The 19,915-nt window shown below is 40.9% G+C and overlaps 1 protein-coding gene and 1 long non-coding RNA gene across 2 annotated transcripts in view; one reads left to right on the top strand and one right to left on the bottom strand.

The window, feature by feature from the left end:
* Positions 1-1,063: 1,063 nt before the first annotated feature.
* Positions 1,064-4,389, bottom strand: LOC115205826 (uncharacterized). The gene is made up of 3 exons (XR_003880686.1): positions 3,864-4,389; positions 2,473-2,648; positions 1,064-1,106 (listed from the first exon to the last, which is right to left on the bottom strand). It is a non-coding gene; the product is annotated as an uncharacterized LOC115205826 (long non-coding RNA).
* Positions 4,390-4,604: 215 nt separating this feature from the next.
* Positions 4,605-19,915, top strand: part of LOC115205824 (collagen alpha-5(IV) chain) — a 142,891-nt gene continuing 127,580 nt past the window's right edge. Inside the window, exon 1 of the mRNA XM_029772166.1 lies at positions 4,605-4,903. Coding sequence (XP_029628026.1) covers positions 4,814-4,903 — 90 coding nt within the window. The 5' untranslated portion in view covers positions 4,605-4,813. The remainder of the gene's footprint in view (positions 4,904-19,915) is intronic.

Here is a 19,915-nt window from a genome sequence, read left to right as displayed (position 1 = left end):
CAAAGGTTTTCCACAACTGTTTGCCAGTTGGTAAGGGATGGCCTGCATCTGATGGTCAGTCTTTGGGGAGGGAGCAGCGGTGAGGCTGCCTCTCACCTGACTCATCGTCCCTCCTCTCTCCCTCCCTCCACTGAGAAAAGGGGACACAGTCTTCCAGCTGATGGTGAAACTTAAGTCGCAATGCATTATTTCTGCCTCATGCACCAATTCATGTTGAAATATGACTCTATATTAAAAAAGACACAAGTCGCAAATAATAACAATCGCAAGCTTATCGAAACACTTTGCTATACTCATAAATTACAGCTGCAGTGGTGGTTGTAGAGTGAGTGGAAGTAGGAAAAACACACATTTTATGGCTTAGAAAACTGTTGAACAAAGTGTTGACAGTGCTGAATAACAACTTAAACATGAACTTACTCATAAAATCAGCACGAGGAAACTGTGCAGACAGTTATCTGAGCTATCTGATTGGCCAGTGGTAGGCCTATTGTTGCAATGGATTTGCTCTCTATGGCCTGCCGGGTAGGCAGAGTTTGTTGTGGAAATATTGGTCCAAATATTTCTCAGATACCGGAACTCGTGAATTCAAATAGACTTTATTACAAAAGTAATAGAAGCCGAGCAATTCCATGGAACAACTGACCTCTCCAGTCTCAGCACTCTGCTTCTATACAGTTTAACCCTTACATAACATACATGGTCACTCCTCTTTTTGTAAATTATTAACACCCCTTGGCTTTTCGCCACTATTATCTTCCTGTCTCGCATCTGGCTTGTCCACACCCACTTCTGACTTATTTATGCTCGTTTTAAATTATATTGGTGGTGTCACCATAGTGCTAATACAAAATATAATACATGTATAATATATGTTCCCAACATACGTGTAGGGTTTGTCCGGCAGGGATGTCTTTGTCCCATTGCTCTCTAGAAACTCCTGTGGCGGGCTGGGCACATACACGCTGATCCAGTTGCCAGGTGTACAGTGTTTCCTCCGACACATTGGTGTGGCTGGCTTCTGGGCATTGTGTCAAGAAGCACTGCGGCTTGGTTGGGTTGTGTTTCGGAAGACGCATGGCTCTTGACCTTCGCCTCTCCCGAGTCTGTATGGGAGTTGCAGCAATGAGACAAGACTGTAACTACCAATTGGATACCACAAAATTGGGGTAAAAGCAAAAATCTAAAAAATTAAATATACACATGACTTAAGCCTATGCAACATTAACCAAATAAAAACAGTTATGTAGCAATGAGTTTTGTGCAGTAGGCTAAAGACCCACTTCCTTTTCACTGCAAATTGGCTATGCTTGAATTGCCCTGCCAATGTTGTTCTTCTCAGACCATTTTTAAATTATATTTAAAAAAATTCTGTATATGATCATATTGGTAATAGATAATTTGTTGTATTACTTGTGAGAAAAAGCTAAGTGAGCATCTGATGGTCAGTCTGAGGGGAGGGAGGGAGCACCGGTAAGGCTTTATCGTTATTTTTTTTTTACAGAAATGTTTGGTGATCAACTAGGAATGGCTTGGAGATCAACCAGTCAATCGCGATAGACCGGTTGGTGACCACTGCCCTAGGGTCTATGCTATAGAACAGTGGTCACCAACCTTTTCTGGGTCAAGATTACTTTCTGAGTCAAAATGCATGCCGACTGCTCAGATTTTTCTAAACGTTACTTAAAAATCGTAAGCCTATGCAATATTAACCAATTAAAACGGCATATTGGCTATGCTTGAATTGCCCTGGCATTATTGTTCTTCTCAGACCATTTAGAAATTATATACCATTTAAATTATACGATCATACTGGTAATAGATCATTTGTTGTATTACTTGTGAGGCACAGCTACTGTAAATGAGCATTATAATTTCATTGGAGATCGACCAATCGATCTTGATCAACCAGTTGGTGACCACAAGTAATTGGAAATTTAATAAATATCATGGCCAGAACCTTTTTTGTTGTTGCTGGTATAAGGGAACTTTTTATCGTAGAGGTATGTGAGTGTGAGAGAAACGATAGGCTCTGACGAAATGGAAATGAATAGGCGTACAAACAAAATGATGATGTTTCCTACACCTAGCCCTCCAATAGACTCAGGGGAGCTTCCTCTATATTGCTACACCTGTCTGACTCCTTCAGATCTGCAAACACCAAAAGTAGAAGGTGCTAGTTGGGGGAAGGGGCAGAGGAGGATGGTGAGGGGAAGACAGCTCCTAATAATGTCTGGAACTGAGTGAATGGAATGGTATCAAACACATGAAAACCATCTGTTTGATACCATTCAATTGATTCTGTTCCAGCCATTATTATGACCCTGTCCTCCGATTTTTAAAGTGCCACCATGCTGGGAAGGGGCTATGGATTGTTTTGGCCAAGGACGAGGAAAATGAGATTTGGAGAAGATGAAAGCTGGAGAAGATGGGAATGGAAGGAGATGAGAGAAAATGAGACAATGGGATCACCATAAGATGTGAGTTGGTAATCTGACCAGAGAGAGAGTTTGGCCCAGGTGGTGCAGCAGGTAGAGACCATCATCTCTGCCACTTATGGCGTGTCCCGCCTCCAGACAAGCCCTTGACCTCTGCCTTGCCTCTGATTGGTGTAACACCAACAATGTGTCTCTGCCTCTCGACCTCTCCTGTGATATAAACAAACAATGATAAGAGACAAAATACTCTCAGATAGGAAGGCAGAGTAAATTGATGCACAGTAAAAGTGTTAATTCAATTCCATTGAAATGTAGTCAATTCAGAAACCAAATAGAAATGTTCATTCCTGAATTTAAAAATCATCCGTTTGTTAAATGGGTTAAAATGTATCTCCTTAATTGGTGCAATTAAAAATGCATTAATTCATTTTTAAAAATGAATATCAATAAATTACTGAGTAGAGAGAGTGGATGAATGGATGTATAGATTAATTCAGACACACACTGAACATAGTCATAACACATTTTTTCGACCTGATGAACTGTGAACACGTTGGACTTTGCGGATCAGTTCTCATTCCACAACAAGCTTGTTTATTGACAGGCAGCCTGAGATAAACCCTTTATCATTATAATGTATGAATATTTTCAAACATCAAAATGAAAGCCAGGTCATTAGATCACATGTTGAAGATTTCCCCCCAAAAGTATTACTGCTTGTGCCCCATTTATTTCTAGGCTAAACCTCAAAACCTACAACCAATTATGATATGATGATGACAATGATGATGACGATGATATTGATGCTCATCATCATTATGACCTCTTATTATTATTGCTGTTATAAAGTAACTTCAGCAACTTGTTCTACTCTGCATGTATACAACAGTTGGCGAGCTCTCAATGGTGTACCACTGTAACTGTATTCACGATAAACCTAAGTGTGCTTGTGTAAAGAATTGCGAGGACATTGTGCTGATTTTGTGATACATGCATACTGAATTACGTTGACAAAATAGGTCCCCAATCCTTGCTCTGCGAATAGGCTAGTAGTCCAGATAAACTTGAAACTATAATAAATTAATTACCGAATCAAACATGTGTGTAGCCTAAATTACTCAAGTAAAAAAATACTTTGAAAGGCATGGTCTGAGTATGTTCCAACAAAATTTCAAATTGGTTCAAATGTGTCTAGGCAATAATCCTGCGAATTCAATTAAACTACAATATAACTGAGCGCGTCGTGAAGTTATGGCAGAGACAACGAATGAAACCGTAGCAAATGCCACCCAATACATGTATATTAGGCCTAGGGCACTATTGAGCAAATCTCACCCCATCATATCCTAGCTAGGGTGAGAGAATCGTCCCAATCCAGTTTTATTGTGGGAAATAGGTGTTGCTATGCAATAAAAAAATGCTTACCCCAGTCTTAATCACTGTCACACTCCGTTGACGAAACGTCGTGCAAATTCAAATCCCACCAGTAACGTTACTTTCGCTTGCACTTGTTCCATAAATCGAAAAACCATCAAATTGATCCACAAATAGTGTCAAGCTAAAATTCAAAAATATCCTAGCTATTTCAGAATCGTTGAGTGTCATTTGGCTTCATATCATGGAATAAAAAATAAATAAAAAAATTGAACCAACAAGTAAAACTTAACAGAAACACTTACAGCTCAACAACTGCTAGTAAGAATAGAGGCTAACACTTCGCCACCGCACCTCATACCATAACGAACTTAAAGAGCGCAACTACATTTGACAATACATTTAACAGGTTTATTTTTATATTATCAAATGGATTAATATACCTACCTTAGAAAAACGTATATAATACTATATAAAACATATCACCATGTGTCATTATTAATTAAAAACTAAACATAAACATTGAAGCGTAGCCACAAAGTATTACGGTATTTAAGCCAAGTAAACCTGTACACCGCTCATTCTTAAACCAGCATTTGACAGCACTCACTTTCACAACATAGACAATATTTTATTCGACGCTTGTATGTCCCACTCGTTCTTATTATATTTCAGTGGTTCCACTTTTTAGCCTATGACTTGGGGGTATTATTTAGCCTTAAAATACTTAGCTGTCGCAGGTGTGAATGGGGCTCAAAGGTAAAGGCACTGTCTTGAGGGAGGTTATTTTTGCCACGCGCAGGATCTACGGATAGTGAGTTACACCACCAACTGTCAAAGTGCAGAAACCTGTCGCAGTGATATCGAGCAGTAGACTATTTCTTCTTCTTTCTAAAAGCGAGTTATTCAGGGGGGCTGCTGCATTGATTTTACAATTACAAAGATAACCAACTGAAACGGGGCTGACGCCAACGTTGTATGGAACTGCTGTAGGTAATGAAATGACAGATTTTCTCACTTTTTCCGCACTGCTCCTGAGCGTCCTGTTGCTACTGCTCAGCGGCATCATCACACCTGCATACACAGATGATGTAAGTATGAAAATACCACGCTGAATTAGGCTATAAGGGCTCAGCTTAGAGTAAAGTCTGCTGTATATCGTGCATGCATGTGTTATAACTGATTTGTATGGGAAATATTGTTCAACCATTGTTTATTGCGTACATGAATCTGAGTTGACGATATAGCTGAGTTGACGTGTCATCCAAGCCGAAATTACTTCAAATGATGTGTCACCTGAATAGCCTCCAATAGACGTATTATTGTTAGCCTAACTTATACAGGTAGCCTAGTTTTACTTAGTGTAGCAGGAGCGTTATGTTGAGCTAAGCTGGGTATAAAATGCATTGATGTCAGAGTTCAATTATGTTGATGTCATTTGCCTCTACAGGTCTAGGGCTCATGACGGGTGTATTACAAAGCTTTAGGTTACTGGTAAAGATTGCATTTAGTTGTAGAGTGATGACAATTTTAATAAGGTAGAATGTAAATGGTTAAAAAGATTCAGCCAGCTCCAACAGAGGCGCTATTGCGCGCGCGCACACACACACACACCACAGATAGCTCATTAAGCTGTTTGTTAATTAATACATTTTTCAGAATCTTCATCATCATTGTCCCATCTAAAAGCACTTAAAGCTACAGTCTGGAATCTGGGAATGGTAATTTCAATTATTGATATTCTCATGAGCAGCGCACACCTGTATTACTCTATACTTCCTACAAAAAGAATGCTCGATATGGGGCATTGAACAGTCAGCCTTGTGCAGACTGCCTGGAGGAAACAGAATCTATGGAACATATTTTCTGGTACTGTCCATCGGTTGCTCGCTTTTTGCATCGGCTCACTTTTGGAGTCAGGTCCAGGAATGGTTGTTCAGGATTCAGATGCACCTGCAAACTGAATTGTTAGGGGATCTGAAAAAACACGATCAGTCAATGGGAAATGTCATTATACTCTTGGGTAAAGTATTTCTTTTTAGGGCAATATCAGTAAAATCTTTACAAATAGGGATGTTCAGGACCCTCGTAAGACGTCACAGTAAAATGGAGGAATGTATTGCAAAAGGAAATGACAAAATGGCATTACACTGGGAAAGATGGGTTCATCTGTGGACATTAGAGGGTTGGAGTTAAGAATGAACAGTGGATTGGCTGCTGTGGGTGAAAATCCAGCAAATGAAGAAAGAGGAAATTAGGAATGTATGTATAAATATACAGTGCATTCGGAAAGTATTCAGATGACTTTTTTCACATTTTGTTACCTTACAGTCTTATTCTAAAATAGATTAAATTGTTCCCCCCCTCATCAATCTACACACAATACCCCATAATGAGCGTCGCTGCACAGCTATTTTCTGGTCTCTCCAGATATATTCGATCAGGTTCAAGTCGGGCTCTGGCTGGGCCACTGAAGGAGATTCAGAGACTTGTCCCGAAGCCACTCCTGTATTGTCTTGGCTGTGTGCTTAGGGTCGTTGTCCTGTTGGAAGGTGAACCTTCACCCCAGTCTGAGGTCCTGAGCGCTCTGGAGCAGTTTTTCATCAAGGGTCTTTCTGTATTTTGCTCCTTTCATCTTTCCCTTGATCCTGACTAGTCTCCCTGTCTCTGCCACTGAAAAACATTCCCACAGCCTGATGCTGCCACCACCATGCTTCACCGTAGGGATGGTGCCAGTTTTCCTCCAGATGTGACGCTTGGCATTCAGGCCAAAGAGTTCAATCTTGGTTTCATCAGACCAGATAATCTGGTTTCTCACGGTCAGAGTCCATTAGGTGCCTTTTGGCAAACTCCAATCGGGCTGTTGTGCCTATTACTGAGGAGTGGCTTCCATTTTGTGTGATTGGTGGAGTGCTGCAGAGATGGTTGTCCTTCTGGAAGGGTCTCCCATCTCCACAGAGGAACTCTGGAGCTCTGTCAGAGTGACCATTGGGTTCTTGGTCACCTCCCTGACCAAGGCCCTTCTCCCCCGATTGCTCAGTTTGGCCGGGCAGCCAGCTATAGGAAGAGTCTTGGTGGTTCCAAACTTCTTCCATTTAAGAATGATGGAGGCCACTGTGTTCTTGGGGACCTTCAATCCTGGAGAAATCTTTTGGTACCCTTCCCCAGATCTGCGCCTCGACACAATCTTGTGTCGGAGCTCTATGGACAATTCCTTTGACCACATGGCTTGGTTTTTGCTCTGACATACACTGTCAACTGTGGGACCTTATGTAGACAGGTGTGTGCCTTTTCAAATCATGTCCAATCAATTGAATTTACCACAGGTGGATTCCAATCAAGTTGTAGAAACATGTCAAGGATGATCCAAGGAAGCAGGATGTACCTGACCTCAATTTCGAGTCTCATAGACAAGGGTCTGAATACTTATGTAATAAGATATTTCTGTTTTTAAATTTGTAATAAATTTGCAAAACAATGTGAACATGTTTTTACTTTGTCATTATGGGGTATTGTGTGTAGATTGATGAGGAAAATAATTACAATAAGGCTGTAACATAACAACATTTGGAAAAAGTGAAAGGGTCTGAATACTTCCCGAATGCACTGTATATCTGCAATATTGAAGCTGATCTACCCTCCCCCCAAAATAAATAAACAGTCCTATGAAGACCCAATTTGGTTTTCAGCTAATTTTATCATGACAACATACTGTTAATGTTGTTAAAGGCCCAATATTATTTAATAACCATTAGTAGAGGGACATACCATAACGGTTATAAGAATGTGTGGTGAAAATGTTCCAATAACATTTGTTTTGCACATTTAATGTGTTTTTGTACCAAAAAAATACAAAGAAAAACAGAAATGTGGGCCTGATACATTCCTCTTCGCGGAGGCAACCATGCAACAGATTCTTAGTTTGATCCTATCAGTAGTTTTTGTGGGCCCAAGAATGCTTTGAACGTTTCATTTTATGCTGAGAAGACCAAGCATAAATGCCTTTTGATTGTCAATGGGTCCATTCTTCCAGACATTATGACTCATCTATAGCTGAAATTAGTAGGTGGCTCACTAGGTTAAGCATGGCGCTTGCAATGCCAAGTCACACGGGTTTGGTCGGGGTAGGCCGTCATTGTAAATAAGAATTTGTTCTTAACTTGCCTAGTTTAATAAAGGTTAAATATTTTTTTTTAAATGGGTTTAATTCCTGTTGGGGCGACCGGTAGGAAGGATGTATGCATGCATATGTGGCAATTTCAACATATTGACTTTGTTTTTGTAAATTTAAAACAGTCTTTTGCTGGAGAACTGTACTGGGCATCTCTAATGTATTTTGGATGTTGGTACTAATGTTTAAATAGTTTTTATTGTTGATCAAGTCCATTGGTGTGGGAAATTGCTTCAGGCAAGGCTTGGTGGAAGGTTAAGGGATGGTTTCCCGGACACAGAATAAACGTAGTCCTGGACTTAAGACAAGCTCAACGGAGAAGGCATATTTGTGACTGGCCTGGAGCGAAACCGCTCCACCACAGGCTTTGCACAATGCTTTGATCATTATAACAATATATGACGAATAAAGGATTGATGTCTATGCAGTTTAAAATTGGATAGCCAACTCCTGATTGAAAGTGCATATTTAGATCTTTAAATATATAGCCTATATGTATGGCAGACTGGGGGTGGGGTGAGGGAGGGATGTTATGGAGGCAGCAGGTATAAAGTATAATGCTCAAATTAGAGTGTTAATGTTGTCCTCAGTGTGTGTGCGCATGTACATTTGTGCGTGTGTATGGTGAGAAGAGGGCCAGGCTGGTGTAAGGGTGGCTTGTGTTCACAGTGTAAGTTTGCTGTGAGAACAATTCTCCTTGTCGTGTGTATTTGTTTTACAGCGGCTGTTATCTGCAGTAGACATCTGATGGGGCACAGGCTCAGTCTTGTCACTATGAATCTCAGACCACTCTGCATTTTGACAGTCAGTGTGCTGCGTGCTCCACAGCCTCACCTCTTGGGCATCATAGATTCCATATCACCTGTACTAGTCATGACTACACAGGTTCAGTATTGCGACTCTGGACTAGGAACTCATTACTGCCCGAGATACAATGTTCACCCCCTCTGAAGGACTAGTGCTCATCCACTGGGGAAGAGACCTATGAGCACCACTTAGTGGTACTAAGGTTATCTGCAGTCTTTAAAACTACTGTTTTTCAGTTTATACACTGAACAAAAATATAAACACAACATGTAAAGTGTTGGTCTCATGTTTCATGAGCTGAAATAAAAGATCCCAGAAATGTTCCATATGCACAAAAAGCATATTTCTCTAAAATGTTGTGCAGAAATGTGTTTACATCCTTGTTAGTGAGTTTGTCTCCTTTGCTAATATAATCCAGGCATCTGATGGGTGTGGCATATCAAGAAGCTGATTAAACAGCATGATCATTACACAGGTGCGCCTTGTGCTGGGGACATTGCATGTGAAGATTTGTCACACTACACAATGCCACACATGTTTTGAGGGAGCATGCTGACAATTGGCATGCTGACAGTAGTAATGTCCACCAGAGCTGTTGCCAGATAAATTAATGTTCATTTCTCTACCATAAGCCGCCGCCGACGTCATTATAAAGAATTTGGCAGTATGACCAACTGGCCTCACAACCGCAGGCCATGCGTATGGCGTTGTGTGGGCGAGTGGTTTGCTGATGTCAACGTTGTAAACAGAGTACCCCGTGGTGGTGGGGTTATGGTATGGTCAGGTATAAGCTACGGACAACAAACACAATGGCATTTTATCGATGGCAATTTGAATGCACAGAGACACCGTGACTAGACCCTGAGGCCCATTGTCGTGCCATTCATCCGCTGCCATCACCTCATGTTTCAGCATAATAATGCACGGCCCCATGACGCAAGGATATGTACAGAATTCCTGGAAGGTGAAAATGTTCCAGTTCTTCCATGGCCTCCATACTCACCAAACATGTCACCCATTGAGCATGTGTGGGATGCTCTGGATCGACGTGTACCACAGTGTGTTCCAGTTCCCGCCAATATCCAGGAACTTTGCACAGCCAAATTGCACAGGCCACAATAAACAGCCTGATCAACTCAAATCAAATCAAATTTATTTATATAGCCCTTCGTATATCAGCTGAAATCTCAAAGTGCTGTACAGAAACCCAGCCTAAAACCCCAAACAGCAAGCAATGCATGTGAAAGAGGCACGGTGGCTAGGAAAAACTCCCTAGGAAAAACTCCCTAGAAAGGCCAAAACCTAGGAAGAAACCTAGAGAGGAACCAGGCTATGAGGGGTGGCCAGTCCTCTTCTGGCTGTGCCGGGTGGATATTATAACAGAACATGGTCAAGATGTTAAAATGGTCATAAATGACCAGCATGGTCAAATAATAATAATCATTGTAGTTGTCGAGGGTGCAACAAGCACGTCCGGTGAACAGGTCAGGGTTCCGTAGCCGCAGGCAGAACAGTTGAAACTGGAGCAGCAGCATGGCCAGGTGGACTGGGGACAGCAAGGACTGGGGACAGCAATCAACTCTATGCAAAGGAGATGTGTCGCGCTGCATGAAACAAATGTTGGTCAAGCCAGATACTGACTGGTTTTCTGATCCACACCCCTAACTTTTTTTAAGGCACAGTGTCTGTGACCAACAGATGCATATCTGTATTTCAAGTCATGTGAAATCCATAGATTAGGGCCTAATTAATTTATTTCAATTGACTGATTTCCCTATATGAAATGTAACTCAGTAAAATCTTTCAAATTGTTGCATGTTGCATTTATATATTTGTTCAGTATAATACAGAATAAGTTTGTATTGATCCATCTGTATATTTAAACCCCATTGTAATGGGAAACATAAATACAGCAAATATATGTGGTGCTTTATCTTTTCAACTCATTTTGTATTGTGGCATATAGCCTCTACAAAACAGACGGCCTAAGGCATAGACTTACCGCAACAGAAGACAACTTTTGAAGTTCCAAAACATCTATGACCCTAGTTTAAGACTGCTTTCAGTAGCAGAAATGCAGGAAATATAGAAAACTATTGGAATGTTAGAGGAAATAGCGTTCTGCAGAAAGTTGTTCAAAATAACTATCTGCCTCTGGGCAAAAGGGTAAGATGGACAGAGAGAGGCAGAGAGACAGAATATATCATATTTTCCAGGTTTGTGGAGTCACACAGTCTCATGTCACAGTCTAGTGACTAAGTCAATTCATATGGCCTTAAAACAAAAAAAAATCTTATCTTTGCTATGCTATAAACTATGGACAACATTTTTGTTAACACTTTATATGAAGGGGTTATACACAAGGTATTCATAACACCTTTATGAAACCAGTCATGACACCTTCAAGAACGCTGCAGTATCATTCATACAACATTCACAACACATTTATTCAACATCATTCATAACATGCCTTCAAAATAAATAAATACTTATTATAGTACAATAATTGTTTTATAAGAAAAATCTGGAGTGAGGCTTATGGTGCCTGGTGATACTGACTGGGTGGGTTCAAGTTCAGGTCTCCTGCGCACTAGCAGTGTGTTAACCTGCGGAACTAAAGGCTAGGCATTCGTATGTGGCGCTAATACAAGTCTTCAGATCTCAGCTAATAACCTTAACAAACCGATTTTACGGTATGTTGCATGTAAAAAAAAAAATCTCAGGCAGTGTTTTTTAGAGCCCAATTCATACAGTCCCATTAGCTTATCAATAGTCACACAATGAAAGGTGTGAAAAACGATAAACTACTGTTTGTTTCCCTGGCTAAATTGATGAACTGATTTGGGCCATCAGTTGATTGACAGATGTTGGCCTACTGTGAGAACGATAAAATGTCTTCAGGGGGGATGCTCGCACACGTTTTACAGTTAGGCTATGTATAACTTGCAGAGGTGGATGCTGAAAATCTGTACTTAAGTAAAAGTAATGTTACTTAGATTGTAATTTACTCAAGTAAAATGTTATTTCTTAGGAAACTACTTAAGAGTAAAAAAGTATCCGGACAGAAAATTAATGAAGTACTAGTTCTAAATTTAGTTTGGTAATTTTTGACACCTTATGGTAAACTGTGACAGCAAACAAAAAGGACAATGACTTAGTGCAATTGATTTGATTTAAATGTATTAAAGCCTGCCAGCACCATCTTGCTGCCAGCACCAGAAGCCTACCAGCACCAGATGTCCCCCAGCACAGGTATTCTCAATGAAGACTGACATCAAACAAAGTCCGTAGGCTGTATTTATTATGGATCCCCATTTGCTGCCAAGGCAGAAGCTACTATTCCTGGGGTCCAGCAAAATAAAGGCAGTTATACAATTTTAAAAACATTGCACTACATTCATAACACATTTCACAACACACAAAGTGTGTGCCCTCAGGCCCCTACTCCCCTTCCACAACACAAAATCCATGTGTACGTGTGTGTGTGTGTGTGTATAGTGCTTATGTTATCATGTGTTATTAAGGGGTGGCAGGTGGCCTAGTGGTTAGAGCATTGGGCCAGGAACTGAAAGGTTGATGGATCAAATCCCTGAGCTGACAAAATAACAATCTCTCATACTGCCTCTGAAGAAGGCAGTTAACCCAATATTGCCTGATAGGTGGACATTGTAAATAAGAATTTGTTCTTAACTGACTTGCCTAGTTAAATAAAGGTTAAATGTAAAAAAAAAAAACACTGCTTGTATCAGTTACCCAGTGTGGAATAGAGTTCCATGTAGTCTCCCATAATTTGTTGTGGACTGTGATGAGAACTCTGATGGCATGTTGTGTGGGGTATGCATGGGTGTCTGAGCTGTGTGCTAGTTGTAAACAGACAGCTCGGTGCATTCAACATGTCAATACCTCTCACAAATACAGGTAGTGATAAAGTCAATCTCTCCTCCACTTTGAGATTGACATGTATATTCTTTGGGCTCCCGAGTGGTGCACGGCATCTCATTGCTAGAGGTGTTACTACAGACCCGTGTTCGATTCCAGGCTGTTTCACTGGCCGTGATTCATTTTTTAGCTCTGAGTCCCATAGGGTGTTGCACAATTGACGCTCTGGCCAATGATTTGTTTACCTATGGATAACATAAAAACTGTCTAACCAGCTCTGCTGGTAACAATTTCATTACACTTTTTTGCAGACGTTTACACCCATATTCAACGGGTGTTGTACACATGTCACATAACTTTAGCTAATGAGCCAGCCAGCTAACGTTAGCTAGTTAAACAACAATGAACAAAGTGCCAACAATGCCACAGTGCTGGGCGCTAACCAACCAGGTTCAATGTTAGCTAGCTAACAGTACACTTTAGCTTGAAATGAAACCACTTTGTCAGAATTGGAAATGTGTAATGTCTGAAAATGTAGCTATCTTACCTGTATACATGATCATGCATGATGGACGCGTCTCCCTGTCAGGAATGCCAAGCCACGGTTGCCCTTACTTTGAACATGTAATCCGGAGACAGGTGTTCTCTCCATCTCTTTGGCTATCATACTCTAATTTCACTGATTTCAAAGCTTGATCCTCCAGAAAGTGGAGAGCAACACTTATGCAGCTCCACTACACAATATATATTTTTTAAAAGCCAGGATTACAAACACAGACTGACGAGCTCAAATAGACAGAAGCCCTCTATATGGCAGACCAATCCGAACACATCTCTCGGCATGTACAGCCCACTCATTATTTCAGCCAATCATGGCTAGTGGGAGGTTGCTGGCTTTTTCTATGGCTTAACCAACAAGCCTCGTAATTTAACAATTTTATTCATAAACTCAGCAAAAAAATAATTGTCCTTTTTTCAGGACCCTGTCTTTCAAAGATAATTCGTAAAAATCCAAATAACTTCACAGATCTTCATTCTAATGGATTTTAAACACTGTTTCCCATGCTTGTCCAATGAACTATAAACAATTAATGAACATGCACCTGTGGAAGGGTCGTTAAGACACTAACAGCTTACAGACGGTAGGTAATTAAGGTCGCAGTTATGAAAACTTAGGACACTGAAGAGGCCTTTCTACTGACTCTGAAAAACACCAAAGGAAAGATGCCCAGGGTCCCTGCTCATCTGCGTGAACGTGCCTTAGGGATGCTACAAGGAGGCATGAGGTCTGCAGATGCAATGTCCGTACAGTGAGACGCCTAAGACAGCGCTACAGGGAGATGGGACAGACAGCTGATCATCCTCACAGTGGCAGACCGCGTGTAACAACACCTGCACAGGATCGGTACATCCGAACATCACACCTGCGGGACAGGTACAGGATGGCAACAACAACTGCCCGAGTTACACCAGCAATGCACGATCCCTCCATAAGTGCTCAGACTGTCCGCAGAAGAAAGAGAGAGGCTGGACTGAGGGCTTGTAGGCCTGTTGTAAAGCAGGTCCTCACCAAACATCACCAGCAACAACGTCATCTATGGGCACAAACCCACCGTCGTTCTCTGCGTGATTTCTTGCAAGACAGGAATGTCAGTGTTCTGCCATGGCCAGCGAAGAGCCCGGATCTCAATCCCATTGAACATGTCTGGGACCTGTTTGATTGTGGTGTGAGGGCTAAGGCCATTCCCTCAGAAATGTCCGGGAACTTTCAGGTGCCTTGGTGGAAGAGTGGGGTAACATCTCACAGCAAGAACTGGCGAATCTGGTGCTGTCCATGAGGAGGAGATGCACTGCAGTACTTAATGCAGCTGGTGGCCACACCAGATATTGACTGTTACTTTTGACACATTATTCCATTTCTGTTAGTCACATGTCTGTGGAACTTGTTCAGTTTATGTCTCAGTTGTTCAATCTTGTTATGTTCATACAAATATTTACACGTTAAGTTTGCTGACAATAAACACAGTTGACAGTGAGATGGCGTTTCTTTTTTTGCTGAGTTCATTTACAGATGCCATACAAGTTTGTTATTAAGGCACATGAAAGTTCACATGTTCGAGATGGCATTTCTGCCAAAAAACGCATTTTGATGAATTTTTTTTTTAATGTTCAAACGGCTCACAATAAAAGTTGTGATTTGCGACATACGCCTAGTTTCCAGAATCGGGTCACAATTGGCCCAAGATCATCTGGGTTAGGGTTTGGCCCAGGGTAGGCCGTAATTGTAACTAAAAATGTGTTCTTAACTGACTTGCCTAGTTAAATAAAGATTAAATAAAAAATGGTAGGTTGACTGATAATCTGAACCGGGTTGCAGGCACTGGTTACCGTTTGAAACTTTTTCTTGAGTGGGCAGCTTGATGAAAGCCAGTCAATATAAACCACCCAGAAAATATACCTCTCTGTTGATATCACATATATTATCAAGCATTTCACACATGTTATGCAGATACTGACTGTTAGCACTTGGGGGTCTATAGCAGCTTCCCACAAGAATGGGCTTTAGGTGAGGCAGATGAACCTGTAGCCATATTACTTCAACAGTATTTAACATGAGATCTTCTGTAATCTTTACAGGATTGTGGTTTGGAATAGAAACAGCAACACCTCCACCACTGGCAATTCTGTCTTTTCTGTAAATGGTATAACATTGTATTGATACCACTGTGCCATCAAAGGTATTGTCTAAGTGAGTTTCAAAGATATGAATATGAATGTCATCGGTTACTAGCATGTTATTAATTTCAAGAACCTTGTTTCTTAAGCTACCTATGTAAACGTGGGCTATTTAATTAAATGACTTTTCTGGGATGCTTGATTGTTTTCACTGCTTTACTGGGAAGCTTAGCAGAAGTAGATATTCTAATGCTATTTATGATAGTGCAGGGTGAGCTGCACACAATGGACTTCCGACTAGGGCACGCAGTGTGCTAACAGCATAAATCTGGTTCATAGGCACATGATTGCTGCGTACAATTGCTGTAGGATCAGCAGTTACATTGTCTACCAATACCCCTGGTATAATATACATTTACTAAAGCATTATGCTGAGTCAGCGGCACAATGTTAGGGATTAACTGAGCTGGGCCTGGGTCATTGATAAGTGCTTGTCTCAACGCAGCCTTCTATGTGGCTCTGTGGCTCAGTTCCCTGTGGCTCAGTTGGTAGAGCATGGTGTTTGCAATGCCAGCATGGTGTTGCAACGCTAGGGTTGTGGGTTCGATTCCCACGGGGGGCCAGTACAAAAAAAATATATATATGCATGAAATGTAATGTATGCATTCACTACTGTAAGTTGCTCTGGATAAGAGCGTCTGCTAAATGACTAAAATGTAAATGTAATGCAGCCTTATAATGCCGTGAAAGGATCCAGGAATCCAAATCATTTGGGTGGATCCCATCCTCCTTATAAAGCTTGTTTTGTTTCCAAAAGTAATCAATATTGTCAACAAAAGTTACACTCATTGAGCTGCAATAATCAAGTTGCCAGTTGTGAAGAGAAAGAATCCTGCTGTAGCGTTCTATGCCACGATTCAGAGAGGGTACAGTTTCAATTACAGTCATTCAATGTTGACTTAAAGATGCATAATGCAGGTTGCAAAAATTTGAATAGTTCGCCTAGTTTCTGTTTATGTGACAGAACAAGCAAGTGTAGTGTGGGGAGTCAATGTACCATCTAAACCGCTGTGAAATGTATTTTCCATAACCAATAATATTGTATTTTCAGGTGTTTGAAGCTAGTGTACGAAACCGAAAGTAAAAGATGCAAAAACAAAACTTAAGCAAGGGAAGCATAGAAATAGCACACATAGAACAAATATACCACTTCTTAGACTTTCCAGCAGCATATCACCCTGCATCTCACTGCTGGTTTGCTTCTGAAGCTAAGCAGGGTTGGTCCTTGTCAGTCCCTGGATGGGAGACCAGATGTTGCTGGAAGTGGTGTTGGAGGGCCAGTAAGAAGCACCCTTTCCTCTGGTCAACATTTTTTTAATCCCAATTCCCCAGGGCAGTGATTGGGGACATTGCCCTGTGTAGGGTGTGGTCTTTTAGATGGGATGTTAAACAGGTGCCCTGACTCTCTGTGGTCACTAAAGATCACATGACACGTATTGTAAGAGTAGGGGTGTTAACCCTGGCTTAAACATTTATTTTATTTTATTCCAGGTCTTCAGTTAACATTTTGTTTCTTTCGTCCCAGCTGTCTCTCCTGTAACTTCTTCCAGGCTAACACCCAAACTAGCATGATTCATGAAGTCACTAGATGGGTTAAGAAAATGACCTATGTTTGAAACCTTAAACAACTAAACAAAACTCTACAACCGAAAAACACTAATGGGTCATTTTTTTTTATAACTTATTTTGCTCAAAACCAATTTTTGTTGATAACTTGGCGAAACATGGAGTGTTTTGTTTTCAGATTAGAAACATGCTGACTTCACTACTTCATTCTATCTTCTTTCTTATCTGAGAAAATGGGCATGTTACTTTCGCCCCGTGTTACTTTCTTCTCTGCTCTCCTCCTCTAGGCATAGTCTATTTACTAAGCGACTGCGAGTGAGGAGCAAAATAATGAACTTCTTAAGCTACATAACATGCTGGCAAAATGTTCTGATCAGAGATAATAAATGAGCCAACTAGACAAGATGATCATGAGCAGCACTCACCTCAACTAAGCTAACATTTCTACAACCTAATTGTAGCATAACCAATACCCAAACGGAGATTTAGTGAAAAGAAAAATGACATTGATTGATTTATCAAGACGAGTCCCCACCCTTGTCTGAAAGCAGTAATTCTTTATGAATCCATCTAGTTGTGGTTAAGAAAACAGTGCATGTGGTGGGCTATGCGAACAGATGGGTGAAGTGACATGCCTCACAAAGTTTAGAACCGCCAGGAGGATAGTAGTAACAGGCGCTGCCTAGCAACTATCAAGAGCGTAGTGCATGCCAATGTCGCCTCAGCATAATGGCTACATTTCATATTAAGCCGTAGACAGAACCTTACCGCAATCATGACTAGGTCGGTTGGCGGAAATAAAAGTTGAGGCTTTGTCACCGGCAATACCTTTCAGATATAAAGAAAATTGTGCATAAAGTTGTCGGGATGCTAAAGTTGACTAAAAGACGTGTTGGTTTGAAAGGTGTATAAGATTGCTTACTAGCACATTACAATGGCAAACAATTGCTCAGGTGCCATGGCTTTATATACTATTTGAGTTTTTGCTTGAGCCTGCCTGGAGTGCCAGATGGGTGGGTGGGTACTGTTGGTAATGTTCCATTGATTACATTGCGTCAGATAAGCTCAATCAAGCACGGCTAACTTATGTAAATGTAAGATACTACACCCAGGACAGGTGCCATCCTCTACTGCCATTGTGACCTTGAGCAAGGTATTTAACCCCTTAACTGTTACAAGGTAATGCTGTAAGGCTGGCCCTGTGCTGCTTCCAGCCTGTGTGTCAGGAGTTTGGTGTCATGACGTTGGCCTGTGGGTAAGGTTTATGACCCCCCCATAAATACCTTTCTCCCTTCCCCTCTCTTTCTGACCCTACTGAAGGACTGCTGTCCTGAAGGACTGCTGTCCTGTTAAATATAGAGAGTCTGGGAACATCAAACAAATGGGGAAAGGAACCATATTTTGGTAATAAAACCAGTTGGAAATATGCTTTGGAACGTAATGAGTATGCATGTCAGTTCGGTTGTCATCTGAGACATTATGACTGATGACAGGACGACATAAACTGTACCTGGGAAAGTATACACCCTCTAGTTATCAGAGTCACATGGAATTGTTTTGCAATTGAAATGTTTGACATTGAAATTGTTTGTTAAGAGATTAAATGTAATTTTAGCTTCCAAATGAGAGAATTGGGTTTTCATAAGGAAAGTGCCCTGCTTGATCAGTGGCCCACCCCTGTGAAGAGACAGGGGTTATAAACGATGAAACACATCCTTCCCCCTCTCCACTATATAAGCCTTAGACGAAAAGATAACCACATGTTCCAGTACGTGAGGTCTGCAGCCTCTACATTAGAAGGACACAGTAAAGTACAGAACTAAGCCAACCTCGGCGTGAGCTTTGGTGGCAAATGGTATGAACTTTGAGCTTAATCACTACAGAAGTGATACTTCCTAGCCGTTGAGTTAGCAGCGGCCGCTGAAGACGTGGGCTAGGAAAGGACGGACGACGGATCCAGTCTAACAAACAGACGAAGATACCACCACGTATCCAATTTACCACCAGAGACATTCTTCCGAGGACAGGAAGATCTGTTGGCCAACCCGGCCAGCATCTACGACCAATCTACCGAAGCGCAGCTCAGAGTAAATATTTATTGCATTTTCCTTTTCCAAATGGGCGGTAATTTAGTAATGCATAAGATAATGTATTTACGATAGCATAGCTGCTGTTTCTTTGTTCCTAAGTCTTCCCGCTCTTTCATTCAAGCCCAACCCCCTTTCCTTTGTGTAACCAGCCATCATACAGGTTCCGTCCACCAGGGATGTTTTCTGTATGACATCATTGTATTCTGTGTATTTGTAATTCTGTGTGATTGGTTTAGGTATTTAGTAAATAAATAGTTAAACCCAATTTTGTATTGTTGATTCAACTTGTTAGCCAGGGTTCGTGAAGATAACCAAGAATTTACAACTTTCATTATGAGACTGAAAATAAGATGATTAAGATGACGGCTATCGATGTAAAAGATTACTAAGTATTTTAAGAGTTTATTCGGAAGATAACGGCTCTATAAACGTTCTTCCGTGGTGCCCCGACTTTCTAGTTAATTACATTTACATGATTAGCTTAATCAGGTAATATTAATTACAGAGAAAGGATTTTATAGAATAGCATGAAATATCACTTAATCTGGCATAGCCAAAGACACGACATTGGGTACTGTGACAGTAAAAATACAAATTTCCATTGTATAATGGATAAATACGGGGACTTTTATTTTGAAAACTCCTTATAAAGGATGTTGAACAAATGTGTTAGGAAGGCTGTTATGAATGATACTGCAACACTCAAAGGTGTTATGACTGGTTTCACAAAGGTGTTACCAAGTGTTACCACATTTTATGTGGTGTAAAAAGCTCAGATCTATTTAAAAAATATTGTAAACCTCCTTATAAAGGTGGCAGCGTAGGTTAGTGGTTAGAGTGTTGGACTAGTAACC

This window comes from Salmo trutta, chromosome 13, assembly GCF_901001165.1.
Source record: "Salmo trutta chromosome 13, fSalTru1.1, whole genome shotgun sequence".
Lineage (NCBI taxonomy): Eukaryota > Metazoa > Chordata > Actinopteri > Salmoniformes > Salmonidae > Salmo > Salmo trutta.
The sequence above is the reverse complement of the archived record's forward strand: the minus strand, read 5'-3'. Positions and strand labels throughout refer to the sequence as shown.